Below are 22,446 nucleotides of genomic sequence, written 5' to 3' on the forward strand. Positions count from 1 at the left end.
GCTCTGTGTCTAGAAACCAGTAATTGTGTGAATCCTTTGTCAGTGTAAGCCCGTTGGCAACCTACCCTACCCAGCCCCATCGCCAATCCCGACACTGAGGCCCCCCACCCGGGCGCGCCCAATCACATCCAACCGTACGCAAGCCCCATCAAACATGCGACAGCCACGCAGACGAGTAGAGACGCCGCGCGGGCGCCACCCCAGGACCACACCCCCGACCCAGCCAGCCTGGGGAGGAAGGGAGGGCGTGCGGGGGGAGCCTGCGCAGCCCATCCCTCCTCCTGCAGCCCAGCAAAGGAGCCATCTTCACCTCTCAGGGATCTGGGTGGTCCCCCGGGCCACCTGCGCCCCCATCAACCGGCCTTCAGGGATGGGAAGAGGGGATTGTGTGGGGAGGGTAGTGCAATGTATGAATTAAAATAGGAGAGCTCGGCTTGAGGCAGTGGGACCGCTGAATGGAATTTCTTTTTTTTTTTTTTTTTATATTAAATACACAAACGTTTTGCTTAAAATGTCTGTTTAGCTTATTTTCAGCTAGGTATTTTTCTTATTTCAAAAAATCTAAGTGAGTAAAATTTACTTGAAGCACTAGCAGATAATTTCACTTATTTCTAGTAGATTTACACTGAAATTTAAGTTGTTGTTTTTTCTCAGTTTTAAGAAGGTGGGGTTTTGCAGTGCATATGTATTGGTTTAGGGGTGGTACACCGTTCGATTCAAACCTTTGTTTTCAAAAACTACTAAAGAAACATTTTTGAAAACTTCCAGAATAAGTGTCTGGATTTTATAAGCAAATTTAAATTGCAATATTTAAACGCAGAGGTGGGTAGAGTTGCCAAAACTTTTACTCAAGTAAGAGTAGGCATGTGCCGGTATGATATTTTGACGGTACGATAACCATGAGCAAAAATACCGCGGTTTCACGGTATGACGGTATTGCAATTATAGCTCCAAAAAATTTTGAGATGTATGGGTTTAAAAAAAAAACTTTTTTTTCATTGAACACGATTTTCTTTTTCAGACCATAGTTGCAAATTGGAACATTAATATATTGTTAAAAGAAATAAATTATCAATTAAAAAAGAATATTTTAAATAAAATTTAACTAAATATAACTAATAGACTATACTCACGGCCACAGCTCAAGTTGCTCAAGATTAGAGCAAGAACAAAATAATTTCTATAAAAAAGTAAAAACACTTGTGAATAAAACATTTAAAAAATTTATACTGCATGACTTTTTTTTTTGAGGGTGGAAAAGCTTTAGTGAAGTTTCGCCATTTTCAGCCACTGTGTCAACTCTAGTCTACATGATGTCATGCATTTGTGTTAAAAAGAACATAAAGAATTCATAAGTTAGTTAAAACGTCAATATTGTTGTGGAAAGGTTTCATCTAAAAAATATATATATTAAAAAAAAAAAACATTGGGAGTGAGACCTCTCCTTGATCCAGCGGACATGGATTTGTGTTTAGGGCAAGATCATCTTGCGCAATTAGCGATCTTTGACGCTATCACTTTTTCCCCTTTATTCAAGCGAATCAAGCTTGTTTTCTCACTCTGCGGCTGTCACACTCAACGAAGTTGCTCTCCCAGCTACCCCTAGGCTAACATTCATCTTTGTAAGCTTTTATTTAGTTTGTATATTGAATTTGAAAGGAAAATGTGTGTTTTGTTTTTGGCGAACTTTTTCCATGGTGCTAATCTGTTGAAGCTACTCACATGGAAAAATCTAATTGTACAACATTTTAAATGTATTCATTTTGTGTATTACACTTACCACGATTTGAGAGCTCAATAAATTGAAGAACAGTACGCCTTAATTTTGGAGTATTTGTGTCAAGTTCAAAAATAGATCCTTAGGTAGACATAGTAAAATTACCCAAAAATAGGGAGAGAATACACTCAGTTTTCTTGGCCAAGGAGAACAAAATGTGACTCGTGAGTCACCAAAATTGATCTCAAGGACAAAAAAACCTCCTTGGTATTTTATTTAGGGGTTTTCCCTGAACAAGATTGATGCCGCCCTGAGGGAAGGGGAAAGCAAGCTGGCGACACCCATGTGGTTTTCGATTGGATATGTGTGTGCATGTAGGTGGAACTAAGTGAATACAACGTGTGGAAGCAAGAGCTTATGTAAACAAACATGTAAACAGTCAAAATAATCATATAAACAGTCAAAATAATCCAGACACTTCAGTTATGCAACGCTGCGGCCATGGAAGATGTCCTCGGATGGAAAATTGTCCTCGGAGGTCTAGACGAAAGTCCAGACGCCAGGTGCTGAGGATGCCTCGGAAGGTCTAGTTACGCAATGGTGCGGCCATGAAGCAAAACAGTTGTCACCCCGACCCTCTTTTACTCTTTGTAACACTTAAGCATTATACTACAATCTGGTATAGCAAGCAATAATCATTTACTGGTTATATACGTAAGAAGAATATGGCAATATGTGTTATTTATGGTATATATGAGCACAAGCAAATATTCAATCAACCAACCAAGCAAACATTTAATCAATCAAACCCCGATAATTATCTCAACAATTTGTTTTTGGGTTAGCTGGCTGGCAAGCCGATAGCGTCACTTTCACAGACAGCAACAAACGGGAGGGGGTGAGCGCTGCTGCGCCAAGCCGCTTCTGGCTGTATTTTTGACACAAGAAAAATAGCTAATACTGTACTACGGTCTGACGGAAAATTTTAGTGGTTTTGAAACCACAACGTTTTCACCCCACGGTAAACCGTGAAACCGGTAACCGGCACATGCCTAAGTAAGAGTAGCGTTACTTCAAAATAACATTACTCAAGTAAAAGTAGTCATCCAAAAAATGTACTCAAGTACAAAAGTATACCGTGAAAATGATACTCAAGTAAGAGAAAAATTTTGAGTAACTTCTTATTTTTGTTTGATTTTTTTTTTATTTATTTATTTTTTTTTTTAACAATGGTATATGAACCGTTGTTATAATGATACTGGACAATACCACATTAAGCCAAAGAAATACAAATAATAATAATAATGATAATTCATTGAATTCCAAAGAAAGAAAAAAAAAAAGAGGCATTATTCGTCCAAAGAGCATGAGTGCCCTCTGGTGGAGAAAAAGGTTCTTAGTTTGAATAGTGAAGAGTTCCTTCATAATTACTATTTGGAACTTAAAAGGAGCATACATCCGGTTTTCCTCGGTCAATCAGTGCCAAATAAAAACTGGGAGAGAGGTTGAAATCCGCACTTCCGAGTCATGTTGAGAGAAGCGCTCAATATCAAATTCTGCAGTTTTAACGGTGCTAAAAACACATGATAGAGCTGGCTGACGTGACGCTAGAACGGCAAGCTTGCGCCTGATTGGTATAATGGAGTCATGTGATTATTTTTGCGACGTCTCATTGGTGAAAACGCTAGAGCTACTTGCTATTACTACAGCTGCGACAGCTGCTCTGCATCGCTGGCAAAAAAAAAAAAATCTAATTAATCTAATAATCTCTTTTTATTTAGCACCTTTGGATAACTTTGGGAGTCCAAATGAATGTAGAAGAGTGCTTATTCACCACCACAAAAGCTTCGGGAGCAAAATAGTATCAGGGTGAAAAGGTTGACAGAACGCCGGCAGTGAACACGTGTGTAAATGTAGGGGGGGTCAAGTCATCAGCCATTCAAACTTGCGTTTGAGGTTGGGAAAATGGACTAGCACATTCAGCAAGTGAAGCGGGGTCAATGTAAGTCTGGATGTAACTAAAGAAGGCAGTGTTCACTTTACAGTATGCACTCACCCGTCTGTTTTCTTCCTCTATTTGATTGCTTACGAGACGGCAGGTTTGCTGGAGGTCAAAATGTCTTTTGATGGCCAAATTAAAAAAAAAAAAAAAAAAACTCGCGATCAGCCATCCTTGCTGTTTACATTCGCTCGGAACGCTTTGAGGCCGCAACTCGTACCATCGCACTAAGTGGGAAAAATCCGACTTTCCTCGAATGCAACATAAATGTTTACTGGTGACCTCATCAGAACGCACCCCATTACATGAACAAACGTCGGAATTAGACTACATGAAAATTATTTATTCGTAAAACATGAGCAATTTTAAAAGCAAATGAACGGCGTTCAATTTCTATGGTTGGTGTTTTGATATTTGACAATATTGAAGTAATATGTTATTAGTGCATGATAAATTTATTCCATTCATCCATGTTAATAATTTAAAAGCATATAAGCGTATATTAAGAACGTTAAAAGAAATCACCCTGTTAAAATATGATGAAGGAATCAATTCCTTTTTAAATATAGTACGTGCGTGATTGCGTCATTCTCCAGCGACGTTGACGTTTTCAACGCCGGGAAGTCGCTCGGATTTACTGTGTTTACGTTTATCTCGTGTTGATTTGGTTAAAAACTAGTCTTTTTCTGTTTTTAATAGGTTTTCTGAAAACCGAAATGGGAAAACCAGATTTCCTGTCACCCAAGGCGATAAGCAACCGGATCAAATCCAAAGGCCTTCAGAAGTTGAGGTGGTATTGTCAGATGTGTCAAAAACAATGTCGAGATGAGGTGAGCTGTTTCCCGCTAAGAGGCTAGATCTTATTCTGGCTTCGCTAGAAAGACATTTCGCTTCATTTAATGTCGTTTTTGTTTTGTGGCACTAGAATGGCTTTAAGTGTCACTGCATGTCCGAGTCTCATCAGCGGCAATTGCTGCTAGCCGCGGAGTGTCCCAGAAAGTTTATGGACCACTTCTCCAGGTAAATACCTCCCTCCACCTTCGATATTTTGCATTCTAAATCTTAAAATTAATAAATAATAATTATTTTTTCTGTGATTGCGTAGGCGCGAAGCCGTTTCTCTGTGCGAATTTTGTACACAGGAGTTTGAATTATTGGAATGTTTTCTGTGTTAATGACATACTTTCTGAATCAGTTAGATTTTCCCTTGCTTTTCTCGTTCAGTGAATTTAAAAGTGGCTTTCTAGAACTGCTCCGGCGACGTTTTGGTGAGTGTTGCAGAAGCAATATTTGACATTATTTGCACCGAGCTATCTGACATGACTTTTGTGTACGCACAGGGACCAAGCGTGTGCACAACAACATTGTGTACAATGAGTACATCAGCGACCGCGAACACATCCACATGAACGCCACGCGTTGGGAGACGCTCACCGTCTTCACCAAGTGGCTTGGCCGACAAGGTGATTTAAAAATGAGATTTCTTCTGAAGGGTTGCTCACCCATGAGCGTGTCCCCACAGGTCTTTGCAAGGTGGACGAGACGCCGAAAGGCTGGTATATCCAGTATATCGACCGTGACCCCGAGACCATCCGCCGGCAGGAGGAGCTGGCCAAGAGGAAGAAGCATGAGCTGGACGACGAGGAGCGCAGCGCCAAGTTCATCGAGGAGCAGGTCCGCAGAGGGCGCGGTGGCAAGGAAGAAGAAGTGAGTACCCGGCAGCAGAGTACAGATAGACGGATTTCAAAACTAGAGCTGAAACGAATACTCGAGCAACTCGAGTAACTCAAGTTTAAAAACTGATCCAAGTAATTTTATTCACCTTGGGGAATCATTTAATTTTGCCAGCTCTAAGCATCACGTTTTGCCCAGACTACTTTTAATGCGTGACAAGGCATTGACGCGTACCTGTCAACCCGAGGCTGTTGGCAATCTTACAAATAGTGACGTATGCCCTTACAAATTGGTGACTTATCTTACAACGCTTTGTATGGCGTGCAATATGAAACAAAAATAAAACTCCATTTTTAACATAATATGAATCTGTTGGTAATATTGTCACATATAACCTGGTGCAATCAAAGAACAATCAATATCTTCAGCTACATCGTGATTACTGAAATTAAACAGTGACCTTTGTTATAATTGTATGTATCAATTTTGGCAATTTCTATCATGTGTTTTGATGGCTGCACTTCAGCTCGCAATTCAGTTTGACTTGAAGGTAGTTTGTTAGTGCGTATAATTATAAATTAAAAAGGTCAATTGATGTAATGAACTTTCCGATGCAATCTTTGAGTCAGGGAACATTTCTTTTGCTAATTCTGAGAAGTGATCAGCAATAGTTGCAGGCAAATTGGCAGAATAAAATCTCCGCTTTCGTCACTTTTCATTCGGCAGACTGCATCTTTATGACCAGTGTTGTTAATTTTACTTTTAAAAAGTAATTTCAGTTCCAAATGACTTCTCCCAAAAAGTAATTGCTTTAGTAACTCAGTTCCCTGAATGTCACTGTCTCGTTGCCGAATCGGTGACAAAAACCTAAACGGAGAGAAAAAAAACGTAATGCACAAAAAACGTACAGATTTTGAATGTATGGCATATACATTTAAAAATCAGTGCTCATTTGTACAAATTACGCCAAAACCGTACAACTTGACAGTAAGGGTGTAACGGTACATGTAATAGTATTGAACCGTTTCGGTACTTTGTGGTCAGTTCGGAACGGATGCGTACCGAACAAGTTTCTGACGTAATATAACCCTTACTTTTCGAGGCCGTGAGTTGATCGGGTTACATTTTCTTTGTGTAGATTATATTTACCCCGTCTTCTCTACTATAATGAGGACCAACACGGTAGGACAGTATAACCAGAAACGTCAACGGCACGACAACGTGGCCGCCGTGAAAACGCAGTGAAACGCGGGCATTAGAGTCAATCAGCTAATGCACACCAGTCGCAGTGGGGCCGCGTGTTAAATGCGTCCCAGAAGCGACTCAACGCGACGCACGCGAAAAGAACGGCAGAGTTTATTATTTGACGCGAGACGCGGCCCTCCTGCGTCAATACTACTACCGGTTTGGATCGATTATTTATCATCTAACATATCAGAGAAAATACGATAGTAACAAAAAAAAAAAATACAATTAAGCGATAGTTATAAGTTAGATAGCCGGGACTTTTTTACAGACCCCATTTTTTTCATTGTGACGTAATTTGTTTAAAAGTTTATAATATGCGGGTGAATAGTTTTTTTTTTTTTACGAAATATTAGATATCGATTAATGACTCTAAGCTAAAAATGACAGACATTTTGAATGATAAATATAATTAATTACCTACATTTTATGGATGGGTTGAAACAAGCGGTCGCGTGACATCTGTAAACGTGGTTTTGAGGGTAAAACGGACAAATTAAAAATAGTTCAGGGGCTTAATATGCCATTAATCTGCTATGGCAGCATTAAGCCTGAACGATTTATCGTTTAAACATCGCCATCGCAATGTGTGCGTGCGCGATAGTCCCATCACAAGGACGTGCGATAGTTTCCACATACGCCCTGCTTTCTGCTCTGCGCAGATCCTCACAGCTTCCCTCTCCCAGTTCTTTGAACCTCACAGTCACTGCAGCACTTGCTTATTAAAGTTAACGATGCTGGTATCTTTGATCTTCCAAAGAAGCGGACATCACAGCGCAGCAGCTGTCAATCATCGTTTAACTTGTTAAACTGTTTCTGCAAGGAAGCCGCTTTGGAATGAGTGTGTGTGTGTGCGTGTGTGCGTGTGTGCGTGCGTGTGCGTGTGTGGAGACGTTTGAGACATATAAATTAAATGCCAGAAGTGATCATGTGGAGTTTGTAATTTCTACATGTCCACCAAGAGTCATAGCTAAGGTAGATAAACAGAAGTATTAAATAAAGCTAAGCATTTTTTTACTACAGTACTTTATTCTTGTTCAAAAATGATTTGGTTGGACAGTTATGTTCACAACTGATCATAATTATTACATTTGAAGTGCTTAAAACCATTTATTAATATATATATATATATCTATATACAGTGGGGAGAACAAGTATTTGATACACTGTCAATGGGAAAACCCATTGGCAGTGTATCAAATACTTGTTCTCCCCACTGTATATAGATATATATATATGTACATTTTTCAAAATCATACTTTGGGGAAAAAGTGAGGAAAAAAACATCCCTTAGATGTATCTCTTTCCAATGCTAAATCTGAATAAATACATTGAGCACACACACAAAAAAAAATAAATTATTTGGGGGGCGGGGGGCGCAACTTTGCGGTTTTTCACTTATCGTGGCGGGGCCTGGTCCCCATTTACCGCGAAAAACGAGGGATCACTGTACAGTGGTCATCGTGAGTCATCCAAAGTCTTTCCAAACAGCTATTCAAGTCATCTAGTGAAAATTTCTTTAAAAAAATATATGTATATTTTTTTTAATATCGCAATATAATATCGCAAACACCCAAAAAATCGCAGCATTAGTTTTTTCCAATATCGTTCAGGCCTAGGCAGCATATAGACATATTGTTCTATCGAACACAACCGTTGTTTTGGCTTAAAATACAGCCGTTTCTTTTTAAAAGGAGTGCAAGAGCAGAAACTGCTTTTTCAGTCTTGTCTTTTGTTTTCCACCATATATATATTTTTTATAAGATCGAGAAGTTTTTTGAGTGAAAGCAGTGAATTAGTCTTTTTTCTATTCTAGTCACATCTGAGATGCAGTTGTTGGCTGTTTTTAACAATGTACATAGAAAATAAAGACATTGATTGACTGGAAATGGTTCAATATTAGATAAAATGTCTTGTTTTCTCATGTATATTGATAATTGCGCTTTACCTAAAAATAAAAATGTTTTATCCGATTACTCGATTAATCGATAGAATTTTCAGTCGATTACTGGATTACTAGAATATTCGATAGCCGCAGCCCTATTCAAAACTCATTCAAGTTTTGTTCGCTTCTCTAGGAAGATCCGGTTTACACCGAGCTGAAGCGAGACAACGAAGAAAAAGGTGAATGTCACATATTTGATGAAATTACAATGGATTGCACGTGAATGAATTCCCCACCCTCTCTTGCAGTTACTTTCAACTTGGGTGCCGGTGCATCACTGGCTGGTCCTTCCACATCAAGGTACGACATGTGGCGACTGAACTCTGACAGCGGAAGATGTCCGATTCATTTAACAGGCATGAAAATCATTCACCTTTTGGCGAAATTCGCCGTTTTGAAGTCAAAAAGGGTGACCTACGAGAATTGTGTAGATCCGAGGAGAACTTTTTTTTTTTTTTTTTTTGAGGGGGGGGTGTAATTCCATCTAACTAACTAACTAACGACATGTTTTATTGAAGTTGCTAAGCCTGTTGTGATATGCAATAAGTGCATTTGTCGCAAGGTTAATAAAAAAGTGGGCGATAATTTTCACGGCTGCGTTTTATCACCGCGTGCGTGTGTGCGTGCATGCATACATTTGTGCGTGCGTGTAGATGACACATGAGACTCCAGTTCATTTCACAGATATTTATTAGTCATCAACACGCCGTAGAATTACAGTTCGGACATACAAAATAAGGAAACATGTATATTAGACACTGTAAACGTTAGCATTGCCACATTGAGACTAATGGGGTAAAAAAGACAACCTACTTTAGCCTGCCATAAAACATTGGCAGTCTCCTCCAAAACGCAAACTTGCGGTTAAAAGGTGACACTTCAAACATGAAAAATAAAAAAATCTATGAGTGACACCACAAGCAATGACGAAAAGTGCTTTTTTGCGGAGTGTGAAGCTGTTAGCGGTTTAGCCAACGTACCGTATTGGCCCGAATATAAGACGGTGTTTTTTGCATTGAAATAAGACTGAAAAAAAGGGGGTCATCTTATATTCGCGGTCTAGAAATAACACCCATTCACGACGCTAGAAGGCGCCAGATATCATTGAAGTGATCTTCTGTCATGACAGATCTCAGCTACTTTCCCCATTAACGACGCTAGATGGCGCCAGATATCATTGAAGCGATTTTCTGTCATGACAGATCTCGGCTTCTCTCAAATTTAACCAGTTTGCAATTTTTTATTGCAATGTTTTTCCTGATTCAGATTTGTTTCAAGACTGCAGTTACAGTTACACTTCACTTTGATGGTTAGTGAAGTTATTGCAATTTTGTTGTTTTATCACAATAGATTGGTTTATTTACATTTCAAAAACCAGAAGCCATTCATTTACGAATGTGAGTGCGCTTTAGTTTACATATTTAAATGTTCAGATATTAAGATTTGAATGAGGAAAAATAGCATGCTTTTTCTCTCCAAGTGTTTCGGATGTACTGTAATTATTTTCTGTATAAAAATTAATTTGGTGTTCAAAAACTTGAGTCTTGAAAAAGAGGGGGTCGTCTTATAATCAGGGCCGTCTTATATTCGGGCCAATACGGTACTTCCGGTGAACATTTCAAAATAAAAGCACGTCACGTTTATATAAATAACGATTTCTGGAGTTAATCCCACATACAGTACTTCAAAATTAATACTACTATATGTAAATACTATAATACTACAGAATTCAGATTCTACACGTTTTGTAAAATATGATTGGCAAGGAATATTATGATTATTATTATACTATTATATATAGAAGTATACTATAATGATAATGCTAGATATTACTTTTAAAGAATTGTTTTGGATCATGTTGGAAAGGCGAAGTCAGTGTTCTGATACTGACTCTTATTACTGTATTTTCCGCACCGGATTATAAGGCGCACCTTCAATGAATGACATATTTTAAAACTTTTTCCATATACAGTGGGGCAAATAAGTATTTAGTCAACCACTAATTGTGCAAATTCTCCCACTTGAAAATATTAGAGAGGCCTGTAATTGTCAACATGAGTAAACCTGAACCATGAGAGACAAAATGATGGGGGGAAAAAAAACAGAAAATCACATTGTTTGATTTTTAAAGAATTTATTTGCAAATCATGGTTGAAAATAAGTATTGGTCAATACCAAAAGTTAATCTCAATACTTTGTTACTATATGTACCCTTTGTTGGCAATAACAGAGGCCAAACGTTTTCTGTCACTCTTCACAAGCTTTTCACACACTGTTGCTGATATTTTGGCCCATTCCTCCATGCAGATCACCTCTAGAACAGTGATGTTTTGGGGCTGTCGTTGGGCAACACGGACTTTCAACTCCCTCCACAGATTTCCTATAGGGTTGGAATCTGGAGACTGGCTAGGCCACTCCAGGACCTTGAAATGCTTCTTACGAAGCCACGCCTTTGTTGCCCTGGCTGTGTGTTTGGGGTCATTGTCATGCTGAAAGACCCAGTCACGTCTCATCTTCAATGCCCTTGCTGATGGAAGGAGATTTTCACTCAAAATCTCTCAATACATGGCCCCATTCATTCTTTCCTTTACACAGATCAGTCGTCCTGGTCCCTTTGCAGAAAACCAGCCCCAAATCATGATGTTTCCACCCCCATGCTTCACAGTGGGTATGGTGCAATTGAGTATTCTTTCTCCTCTAAACACGAGAACCTGTGTTTCTACCAAAAAGTTCTATTTTGGTTTCATCTGACCATAGCATATTCTCCCAGTCCTCTTCTGGATCATCCAAATGCTCTCTAGCGAACCGCAGATGGGCCTGGACTTGTACTGGTTTCAGCAGGGGGACACGTCTGGCAGTGCAGGATTTGAGTCCCTGGCGCCGCATTGTGTTACTGATAGTAACCTTTGTTACTGTGGTCCCAGCTCTCTTTAGGTCATTCACTAAGCCCCCCCGGGTGGTTCTGGGATTTTTGCTCACCGTTCTTGTTATCATTTTGATGCCACGGGGTGAGATCTTGCATGGTGCCCTAGATCGAGGGAGATTATCAGTCGTCTTGTATGTCTTCTATTTTCTAATAATTGCTTCCACGGTTGATTTCTTTACACCAAGCGTTTTACCTATTGAAGATTCAGTCTTCCCAGCCTGGTGCAGGTTTACAATTTTGTCTCTGGTGTCCTTCGACAGCTCTTTGGTCTTGGCCATAGTGGAGTTTGTAGTGTGACTGACTGAGGTTGTGGACAGGTGTCTTTTTATACCGATAATGAGTTAAACATGTGCCATTAATACAGGTAACGAGTGGAGCCTTTTTAGAAGAAGTTCGACCTCTTTGACAGCCAGAAATCTTGCTTGTTTGTAGGTGACCAAATACTTATTTTTCACTCCAATTTGGAAATAAATTCTTTTAAAATCAAACAATGTGATTTTCTGTTTTTTTTTCTCATGGTTAAGGTTTACCCATGTTGACAATTACAGGCCTCTCTAATTTTTTCAAGTAGGAGAACTTGCACAATTGGTGGTTGATTGAATACTTATTTGCATCACTGTATAAGGCGCACCGCGTTATAAGGCGCATAGAATAAACACTATAGACCCTACTCACCAACGTCACAGAATGACGTGTCGCTGTATCCGGCCGCCATATTGTCCGCCATTGTTTATCCGTATTCTCAATGGTTTCAATTTGTCGTGCAATTTATAGTGCAATTCATGGAAGCCCCGGTGCTTTCAGATGCTGTAAACTCATTGGATGCGTTGCATAAAAGGCTTTATGTGGAAAACCTTCAGTCTATCCATTCGCCAGATCCATATTTGATGCCTAAATCAATATTTTTCGACCCGCTGTCTTCGCCCTCTCTGCCTGACATCTGCTACCCTGATACCTACAACTATCTTGTCCACACAAAATCAGCCTATTCTCAAGAAAGTTTGAAAAACTTTAAGAGCAGCACTCTAAGCAACATTACCCCGTGTGACCCTTTACTTCCAATTTTCTAAAATGGCGACAATCAATTAAAAAAAAGTTGACTGCGATGGCCGACGCTTCAAGGATAGGTGGATATTGGACTATTTCTTCAATAAAACACGCAACAACTGTGTCTACCTCATTTGCAAAGAGACAGTCGCTGTTTTCAAAGAGTTCGATGTGACGCGATAATGATATTACCGAACAAGACACGCTGACATGTACGACAACATTACAGGGAAGATACGCAGCGAGAAATTATAGCAACTTGAAGTTAGTTTAATTTCACAGCAGCAGTATTTTGCAAGAGCCCGAGCGTCGAAAGAGAATGCCACAAAGACGAGATTGTTGAAATTCTGAATTAAAAAAATTATAAAGCAAATGTGACACACAGAAGGGCTTGCTAAAATTTGTTTAAATATGACAATAAACATGACAATGTGACAATATGGCGCAGAGGCGTGGTTGTGACGTCATGTGAGTAGGGTCTGTAGTAGAGGCTGGGGTTATTTTGTGCATCCATTAGATGGTGCTCCGCTAAAGGGAATGTCAACAAAACAACACAACAACAAGGTAAAACATGTAGTGCAACATTTATATCACATAGTGGAGGGGAACTTTTTTCTGTTCCACAGTCACCCTTTTTGTGTTAGATGGGTTATAATTTTTTCACTGTTTTGTATGTATACACTGCATTTGACCAGAGCGTGCATAAAGGCCAAAACGCCTATGACTATACCTGCTGCTTATGTTGAATTATCAAATATAAAACTATTCAAAGTTTTGGGGGAATTTTTTGTCTTTTTGGTCCCAAAATGTTGATTTATAATTGGTCAGTGAAGAAAACAACAGTTTGGACATGAAGCTCATGAAGTTATGAATCTGTCCTAAAAAAAAAAAAAAAAAAATTCTGTGTCGGCTCAATATTGATTCATATATACGGCGCACCGGATTATTAGGCACACTATCGGTTTTTGAGAAAATTTAAAGCTATTAAGTGCACCTTAAAGTGCGGAAAATACGGTAATTATTTTTATTTACATGTCTATTTATACTTTGATAAAGAATTTCAGTGTTCCAAAATGTTTTTGTGAATTAATGAGCGTAAAAAAAAATTTCATTGCTAAATCAGTTTGAAAATATATATATATATATGTGTGTATATATATATATATATATATGTATATATATATATATATGTATATATATATATATTTTTTTTTTTTGTCGACTAATCAGTAGAAAATGAGTCGTTTGGGACAGCCCTACAGGAACATATTTCCTTCACACCCTTCTCACCTTTTTAACCCCTGACCCATTTTCATGCCTGATTTAAATCGGGTGAGTCGACAGTGAATGAATCTGTTTATTCCCTGCCAGCTCTTCCACTTCAAATGAATCGGACGTCTACTCGTGACAAACTACAATTTACAGCACAAGGATGATTTGACGCCACACGATTGGATGTCTGTCATCGTCGACGGCACTGAAAAAAAATCAGGTTTAAGTGACAGCAATTTTGCCTTCCTCGTAGCGCCGTCCTGGTTCCCAGCGCTCTCGCAAAACCGTCGTCTGCGAAGAGGAAAGAACCGTCCTCCGTTTTGGACACACGAGACAAAAAGAAAAAGTCTGCACTGGAGCAGATCATCGAGGTGGAGCCCTCAACGGCTTTTAATGTCCAAGCGCGTCCATGGCTCGCTAACGTTGTGTTGTCGTTCAGATGGAGGAGAGGAAAAAGCAGCAGCAGCAGCCGGTCAGGACAGACCATTGGCTGCGGCCCAACATCGTCGTCAAGGTGATCACCAAGAGGCTAGGTGACAAGTACCACAAAAAGAAGGCTGTCGTCATGGTAACCGCAGCGGTAGCAAACAAAACTAGCGCCGTTAGACGCACGTTTCGACAGCTATTTGCTCCGCAGGAAGTCAGAGAGAAATTTACAGCGGTGGTGAAGATGATCGACTCTGGCGACAAGCTTAAACTGGATCAGAACCACGTGGAGACGGTGATACCTGCGCCAGGCACGTTCTGACATTGAGCCGAGTTCGCCACAACCGGGAAATGAGGTTCATATTTCGGAAACATAACACTTGTCTCATGTCCGTACAGGAAAATACGTGATGATCGTGAACGGAAACTTCCGCGACACCGAGGCCGTGCTGGAGGGCATCGACGAGAAGAACTTTTGCGCTTCGCTCACGCTCGATTCAGTAAGTCTTTTTTTGCTGTGTCACTGGCAGCGGTAGACGTCCGATCCATGTGGCGTGGACGTCTTATCACTGTCAAAAGCAGTCAGTATGACTAACAATATGTGTGTGAGAGACCTTTTTAATACAAGTGGAAAACCTTTGCTTTTTTTCCCCCCACCTTTTTAATACAAGTGGAAAACCTTTGCTTTTTTTCCCCCCTCTCCATTTTTACTTGTCCAAAATACAGTGAATCACAAAAGGGAGTACACCCGTCGCATTTCTGCAAATATTTAAGTATATCTTTTCATGGGACAACACTGACAAAATGACACTTTGACACAATGAAAAGTAGTCTGTGTGCCGCTTATATAATAGAGTTAATTTATTTTCCCCTCAAAATAACTCAAATTACAGCCAAGTAATATCTAAACCCCTGGCAACAAAAGTGAGTAAACACCTTAGAAACTACATCCTAAATGTCCAAATTGAGTACTGCTTGTCATTTTCGTTAGTGTTACTAGGTCTAGGGGTGCATAGGGAGCAGGTGTGTTCAAATTTGTAGTGCAGCTCTCACATTCTCCGATACTGGTCACTGAAAGTTCCAACATGGCACCACATGGCAAAGAAACTCTCTGAGGATCTTAAAAGACGTATCGTTGCGCTACATGAAGCAGCACAGTGGCTAAGATCATCCAGCGTTTTAAAAGAGCAGGGTCCACTCAGAACAGGCCTCGGGTTGGTCGTCCAAAGAAGCTGAGCGCACGTGCTGAGCGTCACATCCGAATGCTTTCTTTGAAAGATCGGCGCAGGAGTGCTGTCAGCATTGATGCAGAGATTGAAGAACTGGGGGGGTCAGCTTGTTAGTGCTCAGACCATACGCCGCACTCTACATCAAATTGGTGTGCATGGCTGTCACCCCAGGGGGAAGCCTCTTCTGAAGACTGTACACAAGAAAGCCCACAAACAGTTTGCTGAAGACATGTCAACATAGCACATGGATTACTGGAACCATGTTGAAGGAATTCAGCCCCAACCCCCCACCCCACCCCCCAAGCCGCGGAAACACCGCCAGCCGAACGAAGTGCTGCTCTGCTGGCACCGCTCTCGCAATCCAACCCGTGGTGGCCAAGATTCGGCGCATTCACGCCCATGTTAACCCTTTGTACTGACTCCATGTTCCAAAAGTTTTGAAGAAGGCTAACTTCGAAAACAGGTTGACAATTTGTCCGTCGATAATGGTCAAAAACAAGGCAAAAAGAGACGACGGAGGGACCCTGCTGGATCCAAAACAAGTCTACATAGAAATGTTCCCGAGCAGTGACAGTTTGTCATCTCAGTGTTTAGTCTTTTTAAAGCTCTCGCAGGGCGGGCTGTGGGCCGTAAGAAGGGTGTGAAGAAGGAAGAAGAAGGCTACGTTCATACTACAGGTCTTAATGCACGAATCCGATTTTTTGTCATATCCGTTTTTTTGGCGTGCCCGTTCAGACTGCCTTTATCCATTGAGACCGTTCAAGTATTACGCATGCGCACTAATTCGCAGTCCGACACGCGCTAAGCAGGAAGACCCGCATGCGCAGAACCATCAAAACAAATGACAGACGTCATCCGTCATTCCAGGGATATCATATTTTGCTTTTCAAAAGGTGGACACAAATAACAGACATAAATAATCCCCGTTTAGGCTTATATTCAAAGTTTATATGGATCGATAGCATGCACGCACTGTCCGTGCACGTCACACACACATACGGGCAGTTTGTCCCGACTCTCGGCCGTGGAGGCAATGTTGAAATATTGCTCACTTGGAACAGAGAGAAAACTGAGCATTCTCAGGCTTATCCTCAACCCATTTTTATTTTTTATGACTGTTGTCAAGCTCAGCCCTTCCTCAAAAGCCGTGTCCACCGCAAGCTAGGCGCTAATAACGCACAGGTGCATCGCTACGGTAACGACTCTCTCGCTATTTGATGACGTAATTGCTGCATTAAATCCGATTTGCGGGACTGTACAGTACAGACCGCCGCGACAGTCTGGAAAAATGTGGCCCAGATCGGATTCAGACCACATACGAAAGTGACCCAGATCGGATTTGAAATGGTCCCGTTCTATGAGACTTGTCACGTTCAGACAGTCAAGTTAATGCCTCACTCGAGTCGGAAAAACACAAAAAAATCGGATTCGTGCATTAAGACCTGTAGTATGAACGTAGCCGAAGGGTGTGTGTGGGATTATTGTCTTTTGTTGATTGGAGGAGGATTTGGGAGTTACTGTTGTCCGGGCAACGAGGATGTGTATTCTTCCCCCTCAGCGTCAAAGAGGGCTCATGGAGTCTTGTCAGTTGTTATCACTTGAATATCTGGCGTTCTCTGATACAACTTGTTTTAGGACAAAACGCCCAGCTCTTTGTCCTGGAGTGCCTGGGAGAACTGATTGCGAGAGTTGGTGCGTCAATCTTGCTCGTTGGGCTTCTGTGATAAGATGGCGTTGTGTATCTTTTATTCTTCTTTTCATTAAACTATTGTATAAGTGCTATTTATTTTATATTAGGTGTGCTATATTAATACAAACGGTCCTACAGTAAATATGAGAAATATGATGAAAATATATATATATATGTATATATATATAATATATATATATATAGGCGGCACGGTGGCTGAATGGTTAGCACGTCTGCCTCACAGTTCTGAGATCAAGGGTTCAATCCCGGGCTTCGGCCTTCCTGTGTGGAGTTTGCATGTTCTCCCCCTGCCTGCGTGGGTTTCCTCCGGGGACTCCGGTTTCCTCCCACATCCCAAAAACATGCATGGTAGGCTGATTGAACACTCTAAATTGTCCGTAGGTATGAGTGTGTGCGTGAATGGTTGTATGTCTCCTTGTGCCCTGTGATTGGCTGGCAACCAGTTCAGGGTGTCCCCTGCCTACTGCCCATAGTTCGCTGGGATAGGCTCCAGCACCTCCGCGACCCTCGTGAGGAAGAAGCGGCATGGAAAATGAATGAATGAATGAATGAATGAATATATATATATATATATATAATGCAGACCCATAGAAATGTAGTCCAGTCAATACACATACACACAGTAGACTATGTGCCAACTAAACATTTTTTATAAATTACTATCACGACAATTGTCTTGACAAATTGTTATTCCCATTCAATTGATGTTCTCATTCAATGTTCTAGATTGCACAAAACAAAAACCGAAATAAACTGACAAACTATTCAATCAGCATGTTTCCAAACGTAGCAGTTCAGAACTACGTTTCCCATAATGCCTAGCGCGGTTTAGCTTACTGATAGCTAGCTGAGGCAAAATCAAACGTTGCTATAAAAGTTTACAATCATCGGCAGTGCGCCGATGCGACACCAAACGGGATTTTACAGTCAAAGCTCCGACAGAAGTCAACAGTTGCCATTATATACGTATTTATCATTAAAAAAAAAAAAAACTTCAGGCATTGTGGCCAAATCGTCAACCCAGTAGATGGCGGTAATGCCTCATGATAGGGGTAAACTGCCAACAAAAACAAGAAGAACTACTACTTCCCTCCATTCTCGTTGGAGCCATGTCAACTGCTGCCACCCAGCGGTCGGAGGGATTCTCTTCAAATTGGTCCCGTGAAAAATCATAAAAAACGGACATTTTTATGAATTTATAAAACCCGCCCGGACCACGAGGACACTACGTGAAAGTAGGACTTGTCCGGGCAAAAGAGGACGTTTGGTCACCCTAATATACATATATATATATATGTATATATATTTTTTGAGTGAAAGCAGTGAATTAGTCTTTTTTTTATACTCTAGTTACATCTGAGATGCAATTGTTGGCTGTTTTCAACAATATACATCGGAAATAAAGACATTGATTGACTGAAAACGGTTCAAGATTAGATGAAATGTCTTGTTTTCTCATGTATATTCATAATTGCTCTTCACCTAAAAATATAATTGTTTTATCCGATTACTCGATTAATCAATAGAATTTTCAGTCGATTACTCGATTACGAAAATATTCGATAGCTGCAGCCCTAAAGATGACCACTGCTTTACTGAAGAGGCTGAGGGTAAAGGTGATTGACTGGCCAAGCATGTCTCCAGACTTGAACCCAATATTTGGGGGATCCTCAAGCGGAAAGTGGAGGTGCGCAAAGTCTCAAATATCTGGCAGCTCCGCAACGTCGTCATGGAGGAGTGGAAGAGCATTCCAGTGGCAACCTGTGAAGCTCTAGTCAACTCCATGCCCAGGAGAGTAAAGGTAGTTCTGGATAATACATGTTGTACTGTATGCTAATATTGACAACTTTCACAGAGGGGTGTACTCACTTTTGTTTGCAGGGGTTTAGATATGAATGGCTATGATTATTTTTGAGGGGAAAATAAATCAACTCTATTATATAAGCTGCACACAGACAACTTTTCATTGTGTCAAAGTGTCAGTGTTGTCCCATGAAAAGATATACTTAAATATCTGCAGAAATGCGAGGGGTGTACTCACTTTTGTTATACACTGCATAATCGCATGGGGTCTAGATCCACCGCTTTTGTACCAAAATTTTCCCAAATTTTTAATTGCATCTTGAAATGTGCTGTAATTTGCAGTTCTAGCAACAAAAAAAAACTTCCAACTTTGTTTTGTCATCATTAGGGTCCACACAAAGGAAAGCGCGTGGACGTCGCCTACGAGGATTTTTCTAAACGGGCTTGAACATTTTAAATTTTCTTTATGCTTTGAGGAGTTCTACTATGTCAGAGTTCTTGACTCTAAAAACTTTACATTTGACTTCCAACAAATGCAACGTAATGGAGCGAATAAAATTATATTCAGTCCGTTTTTTGTCTATTTTGTTAGTTATTGCAGAGGTTGTGCACGGACCAACGGTAGATGTTAGAGCCGTGTCGTTTGTCTCGTCTGTCGTCCTTCTGCCGGCCCCTGGTGAGCACAACCAGCAGGTGGTAAAAATGAATCTCTTACAGTTGTCTCATTGTAAGGGGTGGGGGGTGAAGGTGACTTGCAGCTTTACCATGGAGGTGAAGGGCAACATCAGCACCTTCGTGTATGTTTGAAAATATACGCTTCAGGTCTTTGGGAGAAGGGACCTGCAGTAAGGGACCACACCCAACTTTGAAAGTCAAACAATATATCTGTGCATTTGTTTTGTTAATAACCTGAGCAGACAATAAATTTTTGTGAGCATTGCAAATTTTCACTGTGTTTCAATGTATGGCCAAAGCCTCTCACTAATCCTGTGACTTATTGCGCCACTTCATCTAAGTTACCCTAAAATGAAAACATCCAGTCCGTGGACCGGTGATGAGTACTGGTTTTAATTTATCTATTTTTTTTACTTTTTAAAAAAATTTTTTAAACCTGTCCTCTTCAGCTGTTTGACACGGAGAATGGAAGTCTACAGTTGTGGTCAAAAGTTTACATACACTTGTGAAGAACATAATGTCATGGCTCTCTTGAGTTTCCAGTTATTTCTACAACTCTGATTTTTCTCCGATAGAGTGATTGAAACAGATACTTCTTTGTCACAAAAAAAACATTCAAGTTTGGTTCTTTTATGACTTTATTATGGGTTAACAGAAAAAGTGATCAAATCTGCTGGGTCAAAAATATGCATACATGGATCTGAAAAAGCGAATCATTGACTTGAACAAGTCAGGAAAGTCACTTGGAGCCATTTCAAAGCAGCTGCAGGTCCCAAGAGCAACAGTGCAAACAATTGTTTGTAAGTATAAAGTGCATGGCACTGTTTTGTCACTGCCACGATCAGGAAGAAAACGCAAGCTATCACCTGCTGCTGAGAGAAAATTGGTCAGGAGGGTGAAGATTCAACCAAGAAACACCAAAAAGCAGATCTGCCAAGTATTAGAAGCTGCCGGAACACAGGTGTCAGTGTCCACAGTCAAGCGTGTTTTGCATCTCCATGGACTGAGAGGCTGCCGTGCAAGAAGGAAGCCCTTGCTCCAAAAGCGGCACCTTAAGGCTCGACTGAATTTTGCTGCTGATCACATGGACAAAGATAAGACCTTCTGGAGGAAAGTTCTGTGGTCAGTTGAAACAAAAACCGAGCTGTTTGGCCACAATGCCCAGCAATATGTTTGGAGGAGAAAAGGTGAGGCCTTTAACCCCAAGTACACCATGCCTTCCGTCAAGCACGGTGGTGGTAGTATTATTCTGTGGGGCTGTTTTGATTCCAATGGAACTGGTGCTTTACAGAGAGTAAATGGGATAATGAAGAAGGAGGATTACCTTCAAATTCTTCAAGATAACCTAACGTCATCAGCCCGAAGATGGGGTCTTGGGCGCAGTTGGGTGTTCCAACAGGGCAATGACCCCAAACACACATCAAAAGTGGTAATGGAATGGCTAAATCAGGCTAGAATTAAGGTTTTCGTATAGCCTTCCCAAAGTCCTGACTTAAACCCCATTGAGAACTTGTGGACAATGCTGAAGAAACAAGTCAATGTCAGAAAGCCATCAAATTCAACTGAACTGCACCAATTCTGTCAAGAGGAGTGGTCAAAGATTCAACCAGAAGCTTGCCAGAAGCTTGTGGATGGCTACCAAAAGCGCCTAATTGAAGTGAAAATGGCCAAGGGACATGTTACCAAATATTAGCGCTGCTGTATGTATATTTTTGACCCAGCAGATTCGATCACTTTTTTCTGTTCACCCATAATAAAGTCATAAAAGAACCAAACTTCATGAATGTTTTTTGTGACAAAGAAGTATCTGTTCCAATCACTCTATCAAAGAAAAATCAGAGTTGTAGAAATAACTGGAAACTCAAGAGAGCCATGACATTATGTTCTTCACAAGTGTATGTAAACTTTTGACCACAACTGTAAGTGCCTCGTTGGTCTCTGAACAGTTTAAATGCTTCACATTGAGAGTATGACAAACTCCCATTGTGATCATTCAACATAACTCCTTCATTATGATAAAGCAGCGAACAGGAAGGGGTTATGGGACAACAGAAAAAAAGAAACACAAAACAAAAGAAAAACAAATACATAGAACGCCTACACTAACTATTATGATGTTGGTACTATTGTCATCTAGATGTATTTCCGGTTGACACCATGTGGGGGGCCTGTTGACCAGGAAAAGAAGGGGAGTGGGATGGGGGAGTCTATAAGCTAAGTGATTGGGAGGGGTAGAGTGTACACAAATCAGCTCTGTTATCTAGAACCCAGTAGTCGTGTGAATCCCTTGTGAGTGTAATCCCGTTTGCAGCCGCCCCGTCGCCAAACCAGGCACCGGCACCACCCCACCCGAGCACGCCCAATCACATCCAGCCACACGCAAACCCCACCAAACATGCGACAGCCACGCAGACGAGCAGAGACGCCGTGCGGGCGCCAACCCAGGGCCACAGTCCCCATCCATCCAGCCTGGGGAGGGAGTGCGGAAGGGGGAGGGGCAGAGCAGCCCATCCCTCCTCCCGCAGCCCAGTGAAGGAGCCATCGTCACCCCCCCGGGATCCAGGGTGGTCCCCCGGCCCACCCACGCTTCCATCAACCAGCCTAAGGGATGGGAAGAGGGGACGCATCACCAATAAACCCTACAATTATTAAGTGAATTATTTTCATTATAGTCAGACTTACATTTACCCCGTTCGCTTGCGAAATGTGCCGGTCCACTTTTTTCCCTCAAACACACGTTTGATTAGCTGACTCCTTCAAAGAGGAGGGACAGTAGA

The 22,446-nt window shown here is 41.0% G+C and overlaps 1 protein-coding gene across 2 annotated transcripts in view; it reads left to right on the forward strand.

Annotated features, from left to right (window-relative positions):
- The window catches only part of kin (Kin17 DNA and RNA binding protein), a 41,547-nt gene extending 21,605 nt beyond the window's left edge, over positions 1–19,942 (forward strand). The window contains exons 1-13 of one of the 2 annotated variants that reach the window (XM_057821794.1): positions 3,479–3,719; positions 4,416–4,546; positions 4,642–4,736; positions 4,941–4,984; positions 5,057–5,179; positions 5,239–5,423; positions 8,714–8,759; positions 8,829–8,880; positions 14,079–14,196; positions 14,265–14,393; positions 14,463–14,562; positions 14,651–14,751; positions 19,383–19,942. In XM_057821794.1, the coding sequence (XP_057677777.1) occupies positions 4,433–4,546; positions 4,642–4,736; positions 4,941–4,984; positions 5,057–5,179; positions 5,239–5,423; positions 8,714–8,759; positions 8,829–8,880; positions 14,079–14,196; positions 14,265–14,393; positions 14,463–14,562; positions 14,651–14,751; positions 19,383–19,442 (1,167 nt within the window). In that variant the 5' untranslated portion in view covers positions 3,479–3,719; positions 4,416–4,432 and the 3' untranslated portion in view covers positions 19,443–19,942. Of the gene's footprint in view, positions 1–3,478; positions 3,720–4,415; positions 4,547–4,641; positions 4,737–4,940; positions 4,985–5,056; positions 5,180–5,238; positions 5,424–8,713; positions 8,760–8,828; positions 8,881–14,078; positions 14,197–14,264; positions 14,394–14,462; positions 14,563–14,650; positions 14,752–19,382 lie in introns of those variants that run through there. The other variant, XM_057821793.1, reaches the window with a different exon arrangement.
- Positions 19,943–22,446: the final 2,504 nt, after the last annotated feature.

This window comes from Corythoichthys intestinalis, chromosome 18 (assembly GCF_030265065.1).
Source record: "Corythoichthys intestinalis isolate RoL2023-P3 chromosome 18, ASM3026506v1, whole genome shotgun sequence".
NCBI classification, from domain to species: domain Eukaryota; kingdom Metazoa; phylum Chordata; class Actinopteri; order Syngnathiformes; family Syngnathidae; genus Corythoichthys; species Corythoichthys intestinalis.